The sequence below is a fragment of the Coturnix japonica genome, chromosome 8 (assembly GCF_054131305.1).
Source record: "Coturnix japonica strain WE chromosome 8, WE-NBRP24, whole genome shotgun sequence".
Classification (NCBI taxonomy): domain Eukaryota; kingdom Metazoa; phylum Chordata; class Aves; order Galliformes; family Phasianidae; genus Coturnix; species Coturnix japonica.
The window spans coordinates 11,379,981-11,397,111 of record NC_140670.1 but is presented as its reverse complement, the minus strand read 5'-3'; the positions used below and the strand labels follow the sequence as shown (position 1 = coordinate 11,397,111).

Sequence of the window (17,131 nt, the reverse complement as noted above, 5' to 3'; positions counted from 1 at the left end):
GGGGAAAATGTTCTGTTACTCTCTGGTACTTTAGTAGAATGACCTGCAAGACTTGCAGGTCATTTGGAGTCTCAGAAGTCTTGGGAAAAGTGTTGCAGGTGTTTCTGAGGATCTGTGGCATTTTAAAGGTATGTGGCTGCCCCTCACTTTGTTATGCCAGTTCATTCATTCTGTTTTGCTTATCCTCAAAAGTACACCTGGGCTGTACTTGGTGCAGGTTAGCAAAGTACTGCTGTTTTCCTAGGTTCTGAGCATCTTTGTTGGGACTTTGTAACGGTGTTGGTAATAAAAAAAGTCCTGTAGTGTGGTTGAGACTTTGGGTGGGGTGGCGCTGCCTGTGACAGTTCATTGGAAATCGGGATGTTTCGTGTGTCACTTTGTCTTGGGCTGCTGGATATCGTAATGTATGTCATAGGCTGTATGGGAAATTGGTAATCACAGCCTGAACCATTGATTAATCAACTGAGGCAAGTGTTGGGTCAGCTGTGGGAGCACAAGTGAGAGTAATTTAGCTTTGCTCCCGGAAGGGGTGAAGCTTGACTCCACCTCCTCTAGACCTCATTTAAGGGCTGACCACCACTAAAGCAACATCTTTTGGAGATTGCTCCCTGGAGGAGATTGTCTCAGCATTTCCCAGTGAAGACTTCCATGTTGGTGATGTTTTCCTTATGAATAACCTTTTGAATATCTGTTGCCATCTTGGGATTATTCCACCTTACATAGGCTTTCTCCAAACAGAAGAGATTCTGAGAAGTACTTGCTGCCTCCTGGTGAGGAAGGGGTTCTTCTCTTCATGATGATGTTTGACACTTCAGAAATATGAGGACCCCTGGTGAAGTCTGAGTTACTTCAAATTGTCTAAGCGCATATTGCCTGCAGGCCTTTGACAGGTTTGTCCCTTAGTGAAAGAGATTTAAGGCACTATAAAAAGGGGAAGAAAAAAAGGCACTTTGTTCAGATGATGCAGTGTTTTATTGCAACTTCTGTAAAACTGTCTGAAAAGTCCTTAACTAGTAAATCTTGTGTTACCTTGGCCTTCTTCCTCATCTGTGACTGCAGTGAGCATTTTTCCCCATGGAAATGTGCCCGAGTTTTCTTTTGTGTGTGCTGGGTGTAATCTTTGAGAGCAGCTCTTAATTGCAGTGCTGCCACTGTTTTGGGCTGCAGCAGTACCATGCAAAGGGATCATTGTGGTTGGGACATCACTACTTTAGGCAAGGGGCCAGGAGGAGATTAGGTCTGAGCGCTGCTCCTTGCAACTGGGAATTCTGAATAGCTGAGCACACTGAATTGGCACCGTGTTGGGAATATGTGGCCGGGAGCAGGTGAGCTGCTCATCCCAGTGTATAACCACCATGAGCATGTGGTCTTAGATACTTTCCATAGGCAGCCTTTATTTCATTGCAGGGTTTCTTTGCTGTCTGTGCAGCCTGTGCTAGCTTCTCACCCTTCCTGTATCTTTCAGACTAAGCACATCAATGATGGAATCAGACCAGTGTCAATACTGACTGGCAGTATTATCTGCTACCGCTTTAACTTAATAGCTATGTTATGGTTAGTGTGATGCAAACTTTCACACTCAGCACTTTTTCTTTAAGAGCTAGAAGAGCAATGTTATCTTCCAGAGACAGCTATTGCTACAATGTGAGTGCAAGGATCATGTGTAAGGATTGCCACCTGACTTAAGCTGGTACCTTTACAGTACTGTGTTTTTTCTCCCTTTATGGCCTAGGTTTAGTGAAGTCCCCTAATGAAGCAAGTAGCTGTGTCTGGTTTAGGTGATGTTTCTATTGAATTTCATGTGGTAGAAACAGTTGTGTGGTTGTACTGGGGCTGATGACCTCAGTGAATTAATAGATCACAGGGCTACATGTTAGGAAGAAATAAGTGTACAAATTGTGTTGTGACAAATTCTGAGGTTATCTATTGTGTGCCTAATCCTACAAAGAGGTCTCTTATTTCTGGAGCTACACACATCACTGCAGGTACTTCAATTTTGATTGAATGCATTCATGGCATTGTGAAGCTTTAATTTTTTTTCTGATTACTTAATTTTTTTCAGCTTTATTTTATTTTGATTTTTTTTTTTTTTTTAAGAAGTAACATCACTTTTCTTTGCAACAAGTAAGCTGTAGGCATCTCTTAAGTCACCTCTGCTTTAGGACTGGTGGCAGCTTTATACAGGCAGGTTGCTGTCAGCAGCAGGAGCTTCAGGGAGTGTTTTTCTGTTTGGTGTGTAAGGTAGGAAATCTGAGGAACAAGGAGTAGCGCAAGCAGAGAAAGTAAGCCCTGTCATTTCACAATGTGCTCATTAGGAAGAGGCCCTGTGCAGTGCTTCTGGGAGTTCCATTTCACCCGTATAGTTGGTTTTTGTTCTGCTGATGGGATGCCCGAGGTAACTGCATTTCCTCTGTTCAGGTGTGTCTAAACAGTTCGTTTTCACTGCATCTCCAACATCTGTTTGCTTGGTTCAAGTTGCTGGATTGTATCCCATCGACTTTAACTATGTAAGGCATGTTAAATCTCTAGGGTCATTAAGCAGATGTATTCCTGCTGGTTTTAATTTTCTGCAGAAAAAGCAGTAGTGTTATTTTTCCTACCCCTTCACTACCAGTGTTGTGACAAATACATGCTCCTTATGGTCAGTGTAATTTTTGTCTCTTGGGAAAATACTTCCAAAGTCTGCTGTGGCTGGGCAGGTGCTTTTGGAGGTGGTCTGATTATTTGAAAAGTTGTTTGAACACAGAAATTTAACATTGGGCTGATTAAAGGTAGAAGCAGCTCAATAAAAGTGGGGTTGCTCTCCTAACTATGGGACAAGATGAATTTTTTTACAGCCCTGGTAGATACCAGCTGGCTTCTGTGGAAGTGCTCTTGGAGAGTTTGGCACTGCTGGGGCTTACAGTTGTTCTCTGTGCAGAAAAGCTCAGGGAAAAATGGGGCTGCATTTGGCCCAGTGGAGAAGAAAAAGAAAACTTCAACCAGTGATTTAGTTATTAATGGGTATGGGTGACTTGCGCAGCCTATGTGAAAGAGGGTTGTTTGTTCTATGAGGAACTGGCTATTGCAGTATGGTGTGTGGTTTCTAGAGCAGCTGATAGTAACGGGAACCTATATCTCATGTAAGATAAATAAAGCTGGTAGTAAGGATGTACACATGAAATTGAGGGAGAATGTGTGCGTGTAGAAGTGTTAGTTGAATGGGCTTGACTCCAACTAGCATGTTGTTACTGTCTTATTTTTGTTCCAAGTGTCTCTTAATGCTAAGTGGATTCATTTGGCAGAACAAAAGCAACAGATAAGCATGTCATAAATAATGGAATATTAATGGATATAATCTGAGAAAATTGATGTACTAATAAGCCACAGTAACAGCAGGGAGATTGTTGGATGCCCGAGTGTCTTCCAGTTTAGTATTAGACTGAAGCTTTAAATGTTAAGAAATACAGTTGTATGTCTTTAATTGCATTTGTTTTCAGCATAGGATGGAGGCTGATAGCAAATACTGGGCACCTGAGGAATGGCCCTGTCTGCTCCAGGGGTGCAACACAGAGCCCCAGAGCTGAGATGCATTGGGTTTGGGGCTATCTCATTCTCTGTGCTGTGTCCTGTGCTTTAAAATCTGACTTGATGCATCTGTGAGCAGTATGTGAGAGGCAGAAGCTTTTTCCTTCTCAAGAGAAGTCCGTAGGAGGCAAAACCCTGTATTTCTGTCTCTTATGGCTTTTACTGTGTGATGGAAGGCTGGCTCCTCCTGTGCTTTGGAGTAGTGCAGGATGTAGCATGTCCACACCCCCAAGAGGTTCCTAATTAACTGTAAGGTTTTTCCTGAATCACGGTAGATTCAACAATACCAAGAAGATGCTGTGCTGAAGCTAGAGGAGATGTGCCAGAGAGTGAGAGTTCCCTGCTGGCAGGATGCAAGCCAGTTCAGCTTAGTGGGAAGGAAAGAGTGCAGGAATAAAAGATGAGGTAAAAGGAAGTCTTTGTTTTTTCACTAGTTCCTTTTCAGGCCTGAGCTGCTCAGGAAGAGATGCACCCTTGCTGTAGTGCCAGTTAAAAAGAAATCACCAAGCAGTGGCTTAGGTTTCTGCTGAAGACCTGGCTGTATTATGGATTGGTGCTTTATAGGCCATCAATCAGTCTGAATTGTGCTCTGAAGCACATGCAGCTCCCCTCTCTGGTAATGAATGCTATCGAGTATTGCCCTAAACTCATACCTGGAAAGAAATTGCTTTTGCTATTAGATTTCATCTTCATTCTCATAACTGATTTATGTGTCTTTTTAAGGTAATAATTTCAGTAATGTGACTAATCCTTTATCTGGAAATTAGAGAAAGTAAGCTGAAAACTGGGAGTTGGAAGAAGGAAAAAAGCAGAAGCAGTTTAGTCTCTCTTGGGGTGGGAAGAAATGAATCTGGGCTCTTCCGAAGCTGCAGTTCACCTCTGAGCAACCTTTCAGTGGATTTCACTTGTACAAACCTCTTTCAATTATGCTGGATTGGAAATGGAAAGTATGGAGGGAATTGGTGGGAGGATGATCCAAATTCCCCTTCATTCAAGTATCTCAAACCAGCGTGCTCATGTTATGATTGTTGTGGTCTCAATCTTTAGATGGATTAATGCAGCTTCTGGAGATTGCCCATCCCCATCTATCTGCCCCTTAGCATGAGGGCAGTGTGGCCTCTTGTTGGCAGCCGCCTCTGGTGATATAAGGTGGTGCTGCTGTGATGTGAGCTGAATAACAGGCTTGAAAAACAACAGCTGAGCTTGCTTGTAGTCAGTGTCCCTGACCTTGTCAGAGCCGTATCTATGCTGGAACACATAAGGGAAGATTTTTAATGCCTTTAGTGGCTGTTAGCACTAAGTATGGCAAAATGCCTCCAAACTATGAGTAGCAGCGTGTTTTGCTGTCCTGTATTTACTGTGGGAAATGCGCTGGCCCTTTTCATGTGGTAGAATGGCTGGCATCTGAGATGGGAATAGGTGAGGAGCTTTGTGAAGCTGCTTTGTTGGGCTGTCTTGGTGGTCTGGAGATGTCAAAATTTGCTATTTTAATAGACAAATGGCTTCAGAAGGTTCTCTTAGTGAGACCACCTCTGCCAATCCCTGTAGAAGACTTGATGCCCAAGCAGTGACTCATAAATGTCAATCTAAGATCTTGGTGCTTAAAAATATTTTTCATTTAAATTTACAATTGACATTCTGCACTAATGTGCCAGCTTGCCACATCCTAGTAAAATTCTTCAAATAAGAAGCTTCTGTGAACCCTTCTGATTAAAAATTAAACATCCATCAACTTATTCAGTTGCTGTTCTTCAACTCGCATGCCTGCACCACTGAGGCCGCTTTGACATCAAAAAGCTGTTTTAAGTGTGTTCTATCTTGAAAATGGGGGCTGCTCTGGGCTGTCAAAGACTGCCTTCAGTTCTATGGGGTACCCAAATGCAAAGAGGTCCCTCCTCCTCAATCTGGGCTTTCAGTCTCAAAACCATCAGCTAAATAGGGCACTGGAGAAGTGGGAATGAGTCTTGTCATTCTCCTCAGTAGCTGAGAGAAATACAAAAGAGATGACATCTGCCAGTTCTTATGTGCTCTGAAAGATCCAGGGCTGGACTGCTGAGGCTGTGGAAGTGACACAAGGGGGAAGGCAGAGAACCTATCTGAATTTTGTTGCGAAACACACTAGCAGTGAGTTCTGCTAATAGGAAAGTAAACATTCACATCAAGCAAGAGTGCGTGTAGCTGTTAAAACTGTATTTTTAAAGCTATCTGCACAGCCCACACTTGAGTGATGCCTGTTGCTTCCTGACTCTGAAGTGGTGCTTTCCTGATGTGTTTGTGGATTTCCAGGATGTCAGACACCAACACGCTTATTGGTAATTACACTTATATGAGGATTTAGTCTTCTCCAACTTGCTAGCAAATCATGTGCCTGTAGAGTGGGGTCCTGAGCCTTCTTGCTGGGTGGCAATCCAAGCTCTGAAAGTAACTGTAGAGTTCTGCTGAGCAAGAACTTCAGGTGAAACTGGTTTCTCTCTTCCAAACAAAATGATAGCCTCCAGATTGATTGTAGCAGTGATCTGTTGGACAGATCAAGAACATCAAGAGGACTTGTCTCTGTTTCTGTTGTTTTAAGGTGTAGACTTGTGTCTGTAATAGACCCTGTTCCTTAGGGTAAGCAATAACTGTGTCAGATCTTGAGCCATGAAGTTTTCCCTGGTTTAGTTCCTACCCAACTGGAGATTGTGGTATGAAGCTTCTGGTTGCTGCAGTCAGAGCAAGATGCTTATATTTAAATATCTTCTAAAAACACCAGCATTCTCAACTGATCTTGGCTTGAATGCCTGTAGCTTCTAACAAAACATGCCAAATAGCATGGCACTGGAGAGAAAAGAAAACAAAACTGAGAGTAAAATCACAGATGGAAAGCATGGAAAGTTCAGCCTTGAAAGTTTTGTTGTTGTTTTAAACTAAGTGTATTCTTTGTTTTGGGACTGTGAGCAGATCTGCATGCTTTTGACACCCAGGTAATTGCTTCCAAGGGAATGCTGCCTGGGTGTGTGTCCCTGCACAGTCAGGAGGTTAGTTGGACAGAGCTGTGAATGTGGTGCTTCTTTGGGCTCAGAGAGCAGACAAAACCAATGATGGGAAATATTGTGAAATCTTTCCAAGCTCGGGAGTAGGCACCATGGGGCTTGATTTTCATTTTCAGTGATTAAATGATATTGGCAATGCTTCCATTCCCCATTACATCTTATGCATGTAGAGCTGTAATTAGGAAGGGGAACCCAAATAAAGGCAATGGCAGCTTCTCAGTGAAAATAACCCTTGTGGATTTTTCTCTGCCTTTATAAGAAATCCATCTCTGGAGAAGAAATAGGAGCATCAGATTTGTGTAGAATGAAAACAATTTGAAATAAGAGTTATTTTTCATAGCAAAGTCTTCTGTTCTGTGCTAGAGAGGATTGAATAATAAGCAATGTTGACTGGCTGAATACCTTTAAGATTTTAATTTTAAGCCCATGTATTTTTAAAGGAATAAAGAAAACGGTGATGCTGACTGCAAGCTTAGTTTTCATTATGTGCACAGATGAATATAACTCTTTATTATTTCAGGTGCACTGGCTGTGAGAAGCGAGGTTGTGTTTCTTTGCACATGCAGCAGGATGGGGCAGGCTGCTGCAGCTTCTGTCTGCCCATCTTTGCTTTCCCTCTCCTTACCAAGTGAGCCTTGATTGTTTCATAAAGCCTTTGAATGTACCTCTATCACGTTTTGCCTGAAGAGGAACAGCATTCCTAATTGTCTGCTGAATATTTGGTGGGTTTATGGGGTTAATCTTCCATCCCTCCTCTTTACTTTTTCTCCCTGTGTTTGTGTCACTAGTTCATGTTCTGGCACCCTGAGCCCCAGGTTGCCTTCATTGGAGGACAAGTGCAGTAATACATCCCACTCTTTGAAGCTGGAATGCAGAATGTGTTTGTGCAGTGTTCCCAATGTTCTCACTGGGGGAAGCTAATGCTTTACTAAAATGTGCGGTAGCAGCTTGTGTTGTGGAAGCAAGGAAAAACCACTAGAGGTGACTTAATTATTTTTTGTCTTCTGTTGTTCTTTATTCACTGTCTGGCAGTTTTGGAGCAGAATGGCAAGAGCTGGTAACAAAGGGGAGCAAAAGTAATCAAGCCACTGCTTTCCATTTCCAGTATTTTTGCTGCATGTCATGGGAATTCTTATAATGTTTTGCTCACAGTTTCTTTTTTTATCAAGGCCTCTCTGTGCTGCATGTCATGTATGGGTTGACCCCCCTGTGATCAGAAGACTGAGTGTACATCTGCTAAGAGTAAAACTTTCCCCAAAAAATAAGCAATGCAGCAGCTTTCCCTTTTGAAGCAAACATTTGGCCTTAGCCTTCAATTTTGTGTGCTGGCAGAAATTGCTTTGACTCCTATAGCTGGTGCCTGTTATTAGCTGGCATTTTTGTAGTTCGATTTTCTACTTTGTAATAATGTTTAGATTTGTAGTTCTGGTTTCTCATTTGTCTCTGTACTGTTGCACATAACGGGATGGGGATTGTCTTTTATGTGTGTTGACGTTTTGAAAGTTGCCAGCTACTTAAAGTTGAATATAAATGTTTTGCTCGAGGCTGGCTAAAAAATGAGCTTAAGAATGGTGGGTCTTTTTGTAGGGAAGTTTAAAATGACTGAAGTTTTTCCTGCTGAGCTGGTTTGCTTGTTTGATTTTACTTGCTCTCTGGTATCCAGCTGTCTTTCCCTGTGGCCAAATGGCTCTTACTCATTTGCTGTAGTTGCTTTTAAGATCTACCTGGATCTTCTATGCCCTGGCACTCAAGCAGGAGTGTCCGAGTATTTCCTCATAATGAAATGTGATGGGAAGAGGAAGAGGAATTTAAGAAATGCTGTAAAAGCAGTTAAGTAGGATGAGATGGCTGAGTGTGTTAGCCAAGTGTGTGCCAAAATGCAACTCTTGTAGTTTACCCTTTGTTAGACAGATTTTGTTAGATAAGTTAATGCTCCTGTTTCAGAACAGCCAATGAACAACTGTGGCAGCTACTTTGTGCATCTTCACCTAGCTTAGGAAAACACAAAAACACATACTGCTGGTTGGCCTTTCATGCTGGAGATCAGTGCAAGTGTTTGCTACTGGAAAGTATTCCTGTGGTAACACATACATATTCTTTCTTGACAGGATGTTCCGGCTTCGATTTCTTCCCGTTGCAGCAGGGCTGGCTGCTGCTTCACGGCATTACCACAGGGCAGCACATCATTCCAGAGCCCGGAGTCGGCTTGTGGTGGCAGCTTTCATAGGGACAACTGCAGCAACAGCAAGTGCCAGACTCCTTTGGCAGAGGTAATGGTTTTGTATTTCTTCCTAAGATCTCCTGCAGCTCCGGATCCTGTGTTAAGTACCTGCAGATGTGTTTAAGATCTGCGGGAGGCTTTGTGAAGTGTTATTTCTTGTACTGCCTATGCTGCTTGGAAGAAGCAGGAAATGCTGGTAGTGGTCTCCTGGAGTTTCTCACTGTTTTGAGTAGCTAAGAAATGAGAAAATCTCTAGGCTGAAGGATATTTCTCTGTGGTTGTAGGCAGCACAGACTGTTTGCCCTTGGTGGGGTCTGCTACCAGGGTTGTCCTGTGTGGTGGTGCTGTGCAAACAAACCAGCTGACTCAACCAGGCCGGGTGCAAATTGCTGGCTTCTGGGGGGGCTGCCAATGACAACGAACTTGGTCAGGAGGTGCTACTCTGTTTTTCTTTGTGTTCTGCTGGTTGATGCACTTAAGAAATGTAGCGGGGCATGGAAGGGGGCAGTCCATCTTTGAGTGGGGAGGTAGCTGTGGGCAAGATGTGTCTTAAGTGCCAGAGTCTATCATCTCAAAGCTCAAATCTTGATTTCATGACTGTGAGGGGAAAGGTGTTATCTGCACCTGCCTGTATTGACCCTCGCTGAACTCTGGGCTGTGCCACATCTGAAATAAATTCATAAGTGCTTCATTTTCTTGGAATATGGAAGTGGTGTAGCACCAGCCATGCTACTTGAGCTCATGGCTGCAATGAAGGTGTGAAAGAGAAGCCCCTACTCAAAACCTACCTTTATTTTTGTTCCAGCATGGTATGGTTTGTTGTTACCGCTCTACTAGACTGTTTGGCTAGAAAGATGCACTTCTAGTACAATGGGAGGAAGATGATGCTAATTGTTCTGGCTACTACTGGTTTTGTCAATTGTGATGTTGCTTGTTCAAAGAATTTCTCAGATCAAGGAAGATTGCTGTGGTTCAGCAGTGTCATGCTTTGGTTTACTAATCTGCACTTGTGGAGTACAGCTTTATCTGCAGGACCTGAATGTTCACCCTTGCAGCATGGAGGGGGATGAATGCCTCTTTGGTGGTGGCCAAATTAACTCAGTTTCAGGCAGAGAAGAGCACTTTTTCTACTTGAAGCATCTTCAGTGTGATTACAAAGTAGGTAGGATGTAATGTCCTACATAAGGCTCTCCCAAAGACATTAAGTCCAAGAAGACATATTTCCCCCCCTAGTGAGCAATAAGGCAGGCTGATAACAGCAAGCAAAGAGAAGGCTGAGGAATAACTTTTTGCCTCAGTCTTCACTGGCAATTGTTCATCACATATCCCTGTGGGGTGCAGCCCCCGCTGCCATTACAAGCTGGGATATGTAAGGACAGAGCATGACCTTGCTGAAAAAGGACTGAAGGTACTGGTGGATGGCAGCTGGACATTAGCTAGCGCTGTGCCCTCACACCCCTGAAAGCCAACCATATCCTTGGCTGCATTCAGATCAGCACGGCCAGCAGGGTGATGGAGGGGGGTCTGCCCTCTGCAGTGTGAGACCTCACCTGGAGTGCTGTGTCCAGATGGAGAGTCCTTGATGCAGGAGAGCCATGTAACTGTTGGAGTGTGATCAGAGGAGGGCCACAAATGTGACCAAGGGATGGAAGACCTCCTTGTGAGGACAGGCTGAGAGCTGGGGCTGTGCATCCTGGAGAGGGCTTGTAGCAGCCTGTCAGTATCAAAAGGGGCTGTAAGAAAGAAAGGGATGCTTTAGCACGGTCTGCTGTGGTAGGACAAGGAGAAATGATTTCAAACCAGGATGGAGAATTTAGAGCGGATATAAGGAAGAAATATTTTGCAATAAGAGCAGTGAGGACCTGGCACAGGCTGCTTAGTGAGGTGGTGGTGCCCCAGCCCTGGAGACAGCCAAGGGCTCTGAGCTCCTGATGGAGCTGTAGGTGTCCCTCTGTTCATTGTAGGGAGATTGGACCAGATGGCTTTCAAGGGTCTATTCCAGTTCTAACGATTGTGTGATGTCCTTCCTGCAGCAGATTCACTTCTACCCTTTAAAAACAATGAAAAGGTTACACTTCATCAGGAAGGTGGTGCTTCCTGGATGGAGCTGCTGATGGTTTGCCGTGTGCTAGTCAGTGGTTATCTGCAGAAGTGATTTTTAGCTCCTGAAGTACCCAGCTGTTATTGAGACCACAGGGATCTGCCAACAGGTGTGACCTTGCTTAGCTGAGGGCACTGATAAGCATCAGGTAAAGCAGACAGGCTGCATCCTTGAAGCAGTGTAGTCTGTGATCTCCTGATTGATTTGGAGAAAGTCACTTGCTGTGATTTTTCTCCTTTGTTTTCTTCTAGGAATTCGTAAAATGTTTGAGGAATCATTTTCCTTTATGTGCTGTTCAGTAAATCTACAATGCCTGTAATTGTAGAACAGAAGTTTATCCCGGCTTATGGTAATTATTTGATTACTTGATGTGTGACTCTTAAATAAGATGAGGAACAAAACTGATACTTGTTGGTATGAAATAGTTTTTGCAACATTTGTAGGACTTCTAAGCAGACTTTTAAATAAGCATTTTAACTGTCTAAATAAATGACAGATGAGAAACTCCAAGTTTTCTTTTCAGAATATATTGGTCAGGCAGTTAATAGAATTTAAGAATTAATATAAGTGAGTACAAAGCATTCCCCATGACATTCTTGGTTATTACAGAAAGCAGCAATAAGTATAATCAATTAGTTATAGAAGGTAAATAAATACATCTAACTGGAGTGTGGGGATTAAATAAATCAAATGTCACTGAAAATGTTGTTTGTATATTGCAGAGAAAATGGAAGCATGCATCTGTTTGAGTGCTCAGATTTACATTGGTGAATTATTTTGATTTTATTAAATACTGGATCAGTACTTAAATGCGATCTGGATTAGGGCTGTCTGTGTAACCTGTTCTGTTTGGTCAGTAGGCTTCTATACCAGTCATACAGTGTTTTCCTTCAGCTGAGCAGCTGAACTTCTGTTGATAGGGGAAACCTTGCTGTGCTGCATAGTTGGGTCCTGTGGGGTCCAGCACTTCCCAAGTGTAGCTCTCATAGCATCATAAAGAATCGATGCCCCTATGGTGGGTGACAACAGCTGGGATGTTTAGTTCCTCTCTGAGTGAGGAAGGCACCAAGTGATACCCCTTTGCAGGCTGTCGGTGACATTTTCTTTAAAGATGTCACTTCTTTGGGAAGTCTCTTGTTGCTTTCCTTAATATTTATTTATTTTTTAAGATAAAGCATTAAGATAGACAGACTAAATCAAGCAGCTGTTGAAAATGTTATACTTCTTGGACTAGGTATGTAGGAGGTGATGCAGTGTTAGAGGAAGAGCAGTAATGAAAGGAGTTTGTAGTTCTTGTCCTCTGCATGGAGCTGTGTGCAAGTGTCCTAATGTTTCTTGACTACTTTTTGAAAGTAGCACTGAATCTCTGACTGGTGCTTATACAACAACACACACCTTGTTGGTTCATAACAGATTTTTTGTGTTTGATACCTTGCAAAAAGGGATTCAGATGGCAATGTCTGCATCTGAACTCACCCTTGCTGTTTAGCAGTATGAAGACACAGGACTTCTCGGGTTGTTCTTCTGAATCTTATGTGCAGCCTGAAATCAATACATTTTGGATGAGTTCTGCAGGGTATGCTCTGAGTGTGGTTAGAAGTGAATGTTGGGATGAGCACATACAAGGGTAGAAGTCAAGAACTGGGAAGGTGTACCTGAACCCCGGAGGTTGTGTGATGTGAAATAGGGCAGAATTCTTAAGTCTGGTGCTGTGTGGGTGTGTTGGTCAGATCTGCACCTGCCCAGATTCATGGCACGTGGCCTTCTGCTTAGTTATCCATTGCAGTTACTGGGCTTTCTGCTCTTGCTGTTCTCCAGGAGCTGTTGCTGCTTTTGGTGGTATATATCATCTAAATAATTAGAGCATACGAGTAGTTAGTGCTGCTCAGTTCTACAGTGTATGCTTTCACAATGCAAATAACTGAGCTTATAAGACTAATGAAGTTTACTCTTTCTAAGCAATAACTTCAACCCAAGGGGTTTCCAATTGACAACAGAAGCAATTAAGTAGCTAGGTGTTAGTATAATGAAGTGAATTAATTTAAATAAATCTTGGTGCGGTCATTGGCTGATCTGAATAAGGCATTAATATATGGATGGGAAGTACTGAACCTTAGCTTGCAGCAAGCTTAATGGTTGTAAGAAAGTATTGCCAATAGTTCTGTAAAACTTTTATTCTCTTTGTATTTCTAAATACCAGTTTGATGTATTAAGTGGCCACCATCATCTTCTTGATGGCGCACAACATCCTGACTCAGACTGTGAGCACCTGAAAGCCCTTAAATTGGGATTTCAGTGCTGAAGCTTGTCAGTGCAGTCAACCCAATGCTGAATGATGTGGGTGAGCAGAGGTAGCTCTGGGGGTGCAGAAGGATCTCTGTAAGGGGGGCACCCTTTCTTCATTGCTTTCCTTGATTTGTTGACCTTCACAGCTCTTTGGTCTTCCTTGTGTGCCTTTTTGCTCAGTGCTTCTGGAATGAATTTTGAAGTTTAGATCAGCCCTTAGCAAACTGTTTAAGAATGCATTACTTTATTTCCAGCCTTAGGAGTTTTAGAGTAATTTGCTTAGAATACATTTTAAATAGAAAAATCGCTGGAAATTCCTTATGCCAGCTGAAAGTGACTTTGCATTTTAGCAAAACAAAGGGTATCTTGTAAATCATAGTCAAGAGGAGAGACCTGTTTTACAGCTGTAGCTGCCTCAGGTACCACTTGACCTGATGCAGGAGAGAAAAGATGTAATATCTGTAGGTACTACCCTCTTTTATGCTATTTTTAAGAGCTCTGCTCCATCTTTTAACTCAGCGGTGACAAATGACAGCCTTACGGGAGTCTCCTTAGTACTGCTGTGCTGAGGGATTTTCTCTGAAGCTTGAAGGTGCCTTGATCTATGAGTGGTGTCTTGAAAGAGCACCGTGTCCTTTCTGGTGGCTTTTGGCTTCATTATTTTTACCCATGAGCATCAGTGGTAGGAAAGAATCCGATGCCAGGAAATGAACCCAAGTGAGTGAATTAGGAAAACATCTGACTACTCTGCAGGGAGTGACCTCAGCTGAACTCTGAGACTTGAAGCACAGGTATAGTCCTGAACATGCAGTTGAATCATTACGTGTTTGCAATATTGTATTTAAATGTTGCATAGCAAATCAAATCTGTGATTTATGCAGGGAAGCCTGCTGGCAATGTGAGAAGCTACTTTGCAAAGTGTCTTAAGACTGCTTCTCCTACAGGGCGATGCTTGGAGTTCTTTTTAATAACACAGATAAGCAACATGGAAGACCTAGGATTCCATCAATGCCTAAGTTGCACTTCTTTCTCTTTCTTTAAAAACAATATGGGTGCCCTCTGGTGGTAGTGTTCCCACCTGCTGCCTCTCCTTTGAACAACTGTTGGCACCTGCTCACCTTGTCTGCATCCCATAGAGTGCCCTGTTTTTCTCTAGCAGTTATCTGGAAAGTATCATCTTTTCAGGAAACAAAGTAATTCAGGAGTGGAGTGAAGGGATTGATTTCTTGGCTCAGTAGAGGAAGCACAACCTGCCAGATTTAGAATGAATACAGTGCAAGTACCATCTAGCTTCAGTTCCTGATGTGGAAGTAGTGTCAGTTGTCTCAGCTTTAGGGTCTGGTCTTGTCACTGCTGTCGCTTTTCCCAAGCTGTTCAGCCTCTTCCACCTCCTGATGATCCCAGCTGCTCTCTGGGCTGTACTGAAGAGTGGGTCTGTGGGGAGGGAGGCTGAATTCTTCAGTATGCAACTGAACACCTCACAAGCTGGAGAGCCAGCAGTGGTCCCAGATGTGGCCTTCTTTGGGCTTCCAGATGTTGTAACTGTATGGCCTGAAATTTGTTATCCTGTGTCTGGCTGCCCTCGTGTGATCTTCCCCTGCTGTCCAAAGACCAAGAGAAGCCTGAAGCAACCTCATTTCCCTCAAGAAGGTATCTCGAACCTTCATTTATTTGCCAGTAAGTCAGATTGCAGAGTCCTTTAAGTATCCTAAGCAATAAAATCTTTGGTGCATTTAGATAACTCCCATCTTGCAGGTTAACTATGAAAGTCATCCATCAGATGCTTGGAACATTTTTTCCCTTCTTCCTCAATGTATTGCTCATTTTTGTCTTCATTTCTAAACTCTCTTAAATAATGTCAATGCTCAGGCAACACTACTTACCTTAGCTCTATATTTGCTCTCCTGTTCTCATGTCCTCCTTAATGGAAATGAAGATGGATTGCAAAGCAGGGTCAGGAAGACGAGTGCTGCGTGTTGTGTGCCTATAAAGTGCTGTGTTGTGGAAACGTGCCTTTCTCAGAGCACGTGAGTGGGCTCACCAATTTCTTCTTGCTTTGCAGGACTGAGCCTGTAGCTGGCAGAACAGAACCAGATGCTGCAGTGATTAATGTTGTATTACATTTTCACTTCATGGCTTGTAGCACAGGTGTTGATGAGAATTCATGTCTTTAACAATCAGAAGACGGGGTGCTGGGATCAATCTTGCCTAAAATTTTTTCGCAGTGGTTAATTAGCAGTATGGGCTTGTTAAGCTAGTTGGAAAAAAAGTGGTCTTTGGATTAATAAACTTATGATGATATTTTACGTTATTCAAGAAACCTGAGTTGTCTGTCTTCAGGGAAACTAAATACTGTCCAGGAACTCAGAGCATGTAAATACTGGAAGTCACCAAACACATCAGTATTTTGAGTTTATATTTGGTCTATGTAATGTGACTGCTAAATGAGTAGTGCTGCCATGCAAATAAAGCATGTGATTGCTGGAGGTGAAAATAGACCTAATGTGGACAGCTTCCCAGAAGTGCTGACCAGGAGCAGTGTGTAACACTGAGCCTTGATTTGAGAGTCCTGTACTTACACCTGTTCTAGAATGTATGAAACCAGTCCTGTAGATACATCTTTATTGTTCCCAGACGTTCCCCTCACTCTTTGGCCATCTACATGGGTGTTGTGTGCTCAGCTTGCCAAGTGAGCAAGAATGAAATTCTGAATCTCTGCTGATAGATTGTAGGGGACTCAATGACTTTATCCTCAAGGTCATTAGTAAAAGATGGTATGGGGCCAGGATTTTACCTTCATCAGAGCCTGGGAGAAGCTCAGCCACTTGATGATCAAATGCTTGTGTGTAGATGTGGTATTCATCTGTTTTTAATCCACTGAATGGGCCATGTTGATTTTTGTTATTCTGGCTTATTCATCACAGTATCATCTAATAGTAAGTGAAATGCCACACGGGAACTTGGATTTATTACATGGGTATTGTTGTGATTATCAGTAATGCTGGTAATCTCTTAAAGAAGTGGCACCTGTTTAGCATAAGACTTGCTTTCTATAAATCCTTGTAACTATTTTCTTTATAAGAAGAAAATATATTTTCTCTAAGTAAAAAACCTAACAAGTCTGTCATTACACCTGTTGCCCTGTTTGCTCTTTTCAAATGTGACAAAGTTAAAACTTACTGAGTTTTCACAACAGTCGAGCACGAGGTCTCAGCCAGCTCTTATTAAAACTAAGCCTCAGATTCTTCCAGAAAGGTAGAAATACACACATACTGCACTGCTCTGTAAGGCAGATCTTAGCCCCATTTAAGTGGGAAAAAGTCTCTGCTCTTCTTAGAATGTCAGGATACAGGGAATATAAGCTATTATGTTTCAAAGTGAACACTTGCTCTGTTTTTACAGATCTGTCACTTCCAGTAACAAAGTAAACAATCTTCATTTACAACGTGCTCCTGCTGCTTTTGATGAGTTTGACAGTAAAAAGACTGTATTCTATTGGGCGTTATTCCCTGCTTGGGTATTTGTGCCCCTTACCAGTTACATACAGTACTTAGCTTTTAATTTACACCAAGTATGTCTAGCATTCTCTTCTTGTCCTTCCTGTTTTTTGTTTCCCTGTGTCTACAGTGTTTGCTTTCAAAGTTCAAGTTGTAACTTTTTTGCATCCTTCTCACCCTTGGTATAAGCTTTGAACCTCCAATAAAACAATTTTCAGCTGTTGATAATTGTAATTCTGAGTCGGGCTGTGATCTGGCTCAGTTTTCAGCTTGAAGAAGCCAGGTTTGTATTGGTCTTGGGTGTGTTTTGTTTTTATGCGGAGCCCCTTAAAAAGTCTGTAGAATTGGAGACTAGTTTTCCTTACTCTCTTGTATAAGATATTCTTATTTCTTAAAAGCAAGGTCTGCTGTCTGACAGCTGTGATTG

The 17,131-nt window shown here is 42.6% G+C and overlaps 1 protein-coding gene across 5 annotated transcripts in view; it reads left to right on the top strand.

Annotated features, from left to right (window-relative positions):
• MICU1 (mitochondrial calcium uptake 1) overlaps positions 1–17,131 on the top strand; it is an 88,015-nt gene that overhangs the window by 2,443 nt on the left and 68,441 nt on the right. For 4 of the 5 annotated variants that reach the window (XM_015866299.3, XM_015866294.3, XM_085554163.1 and 1 more), the window contains exon 3: positions 8,708–8,869. In XM_015866299.3, the coding sequence (XP_015721785.1) occupies positions 8,709–8,869 (161 nt within the window). In that variant the 5' untranslated portion in view covers position 8,708. Of the gene's footprint in view, positions 1–723; positions 771–8,707; positions 8,870–17,131 lie in introns of all 5 variants that reach the window. The other variant, XM_015866295.3, reaches the window with a different exon arrangement.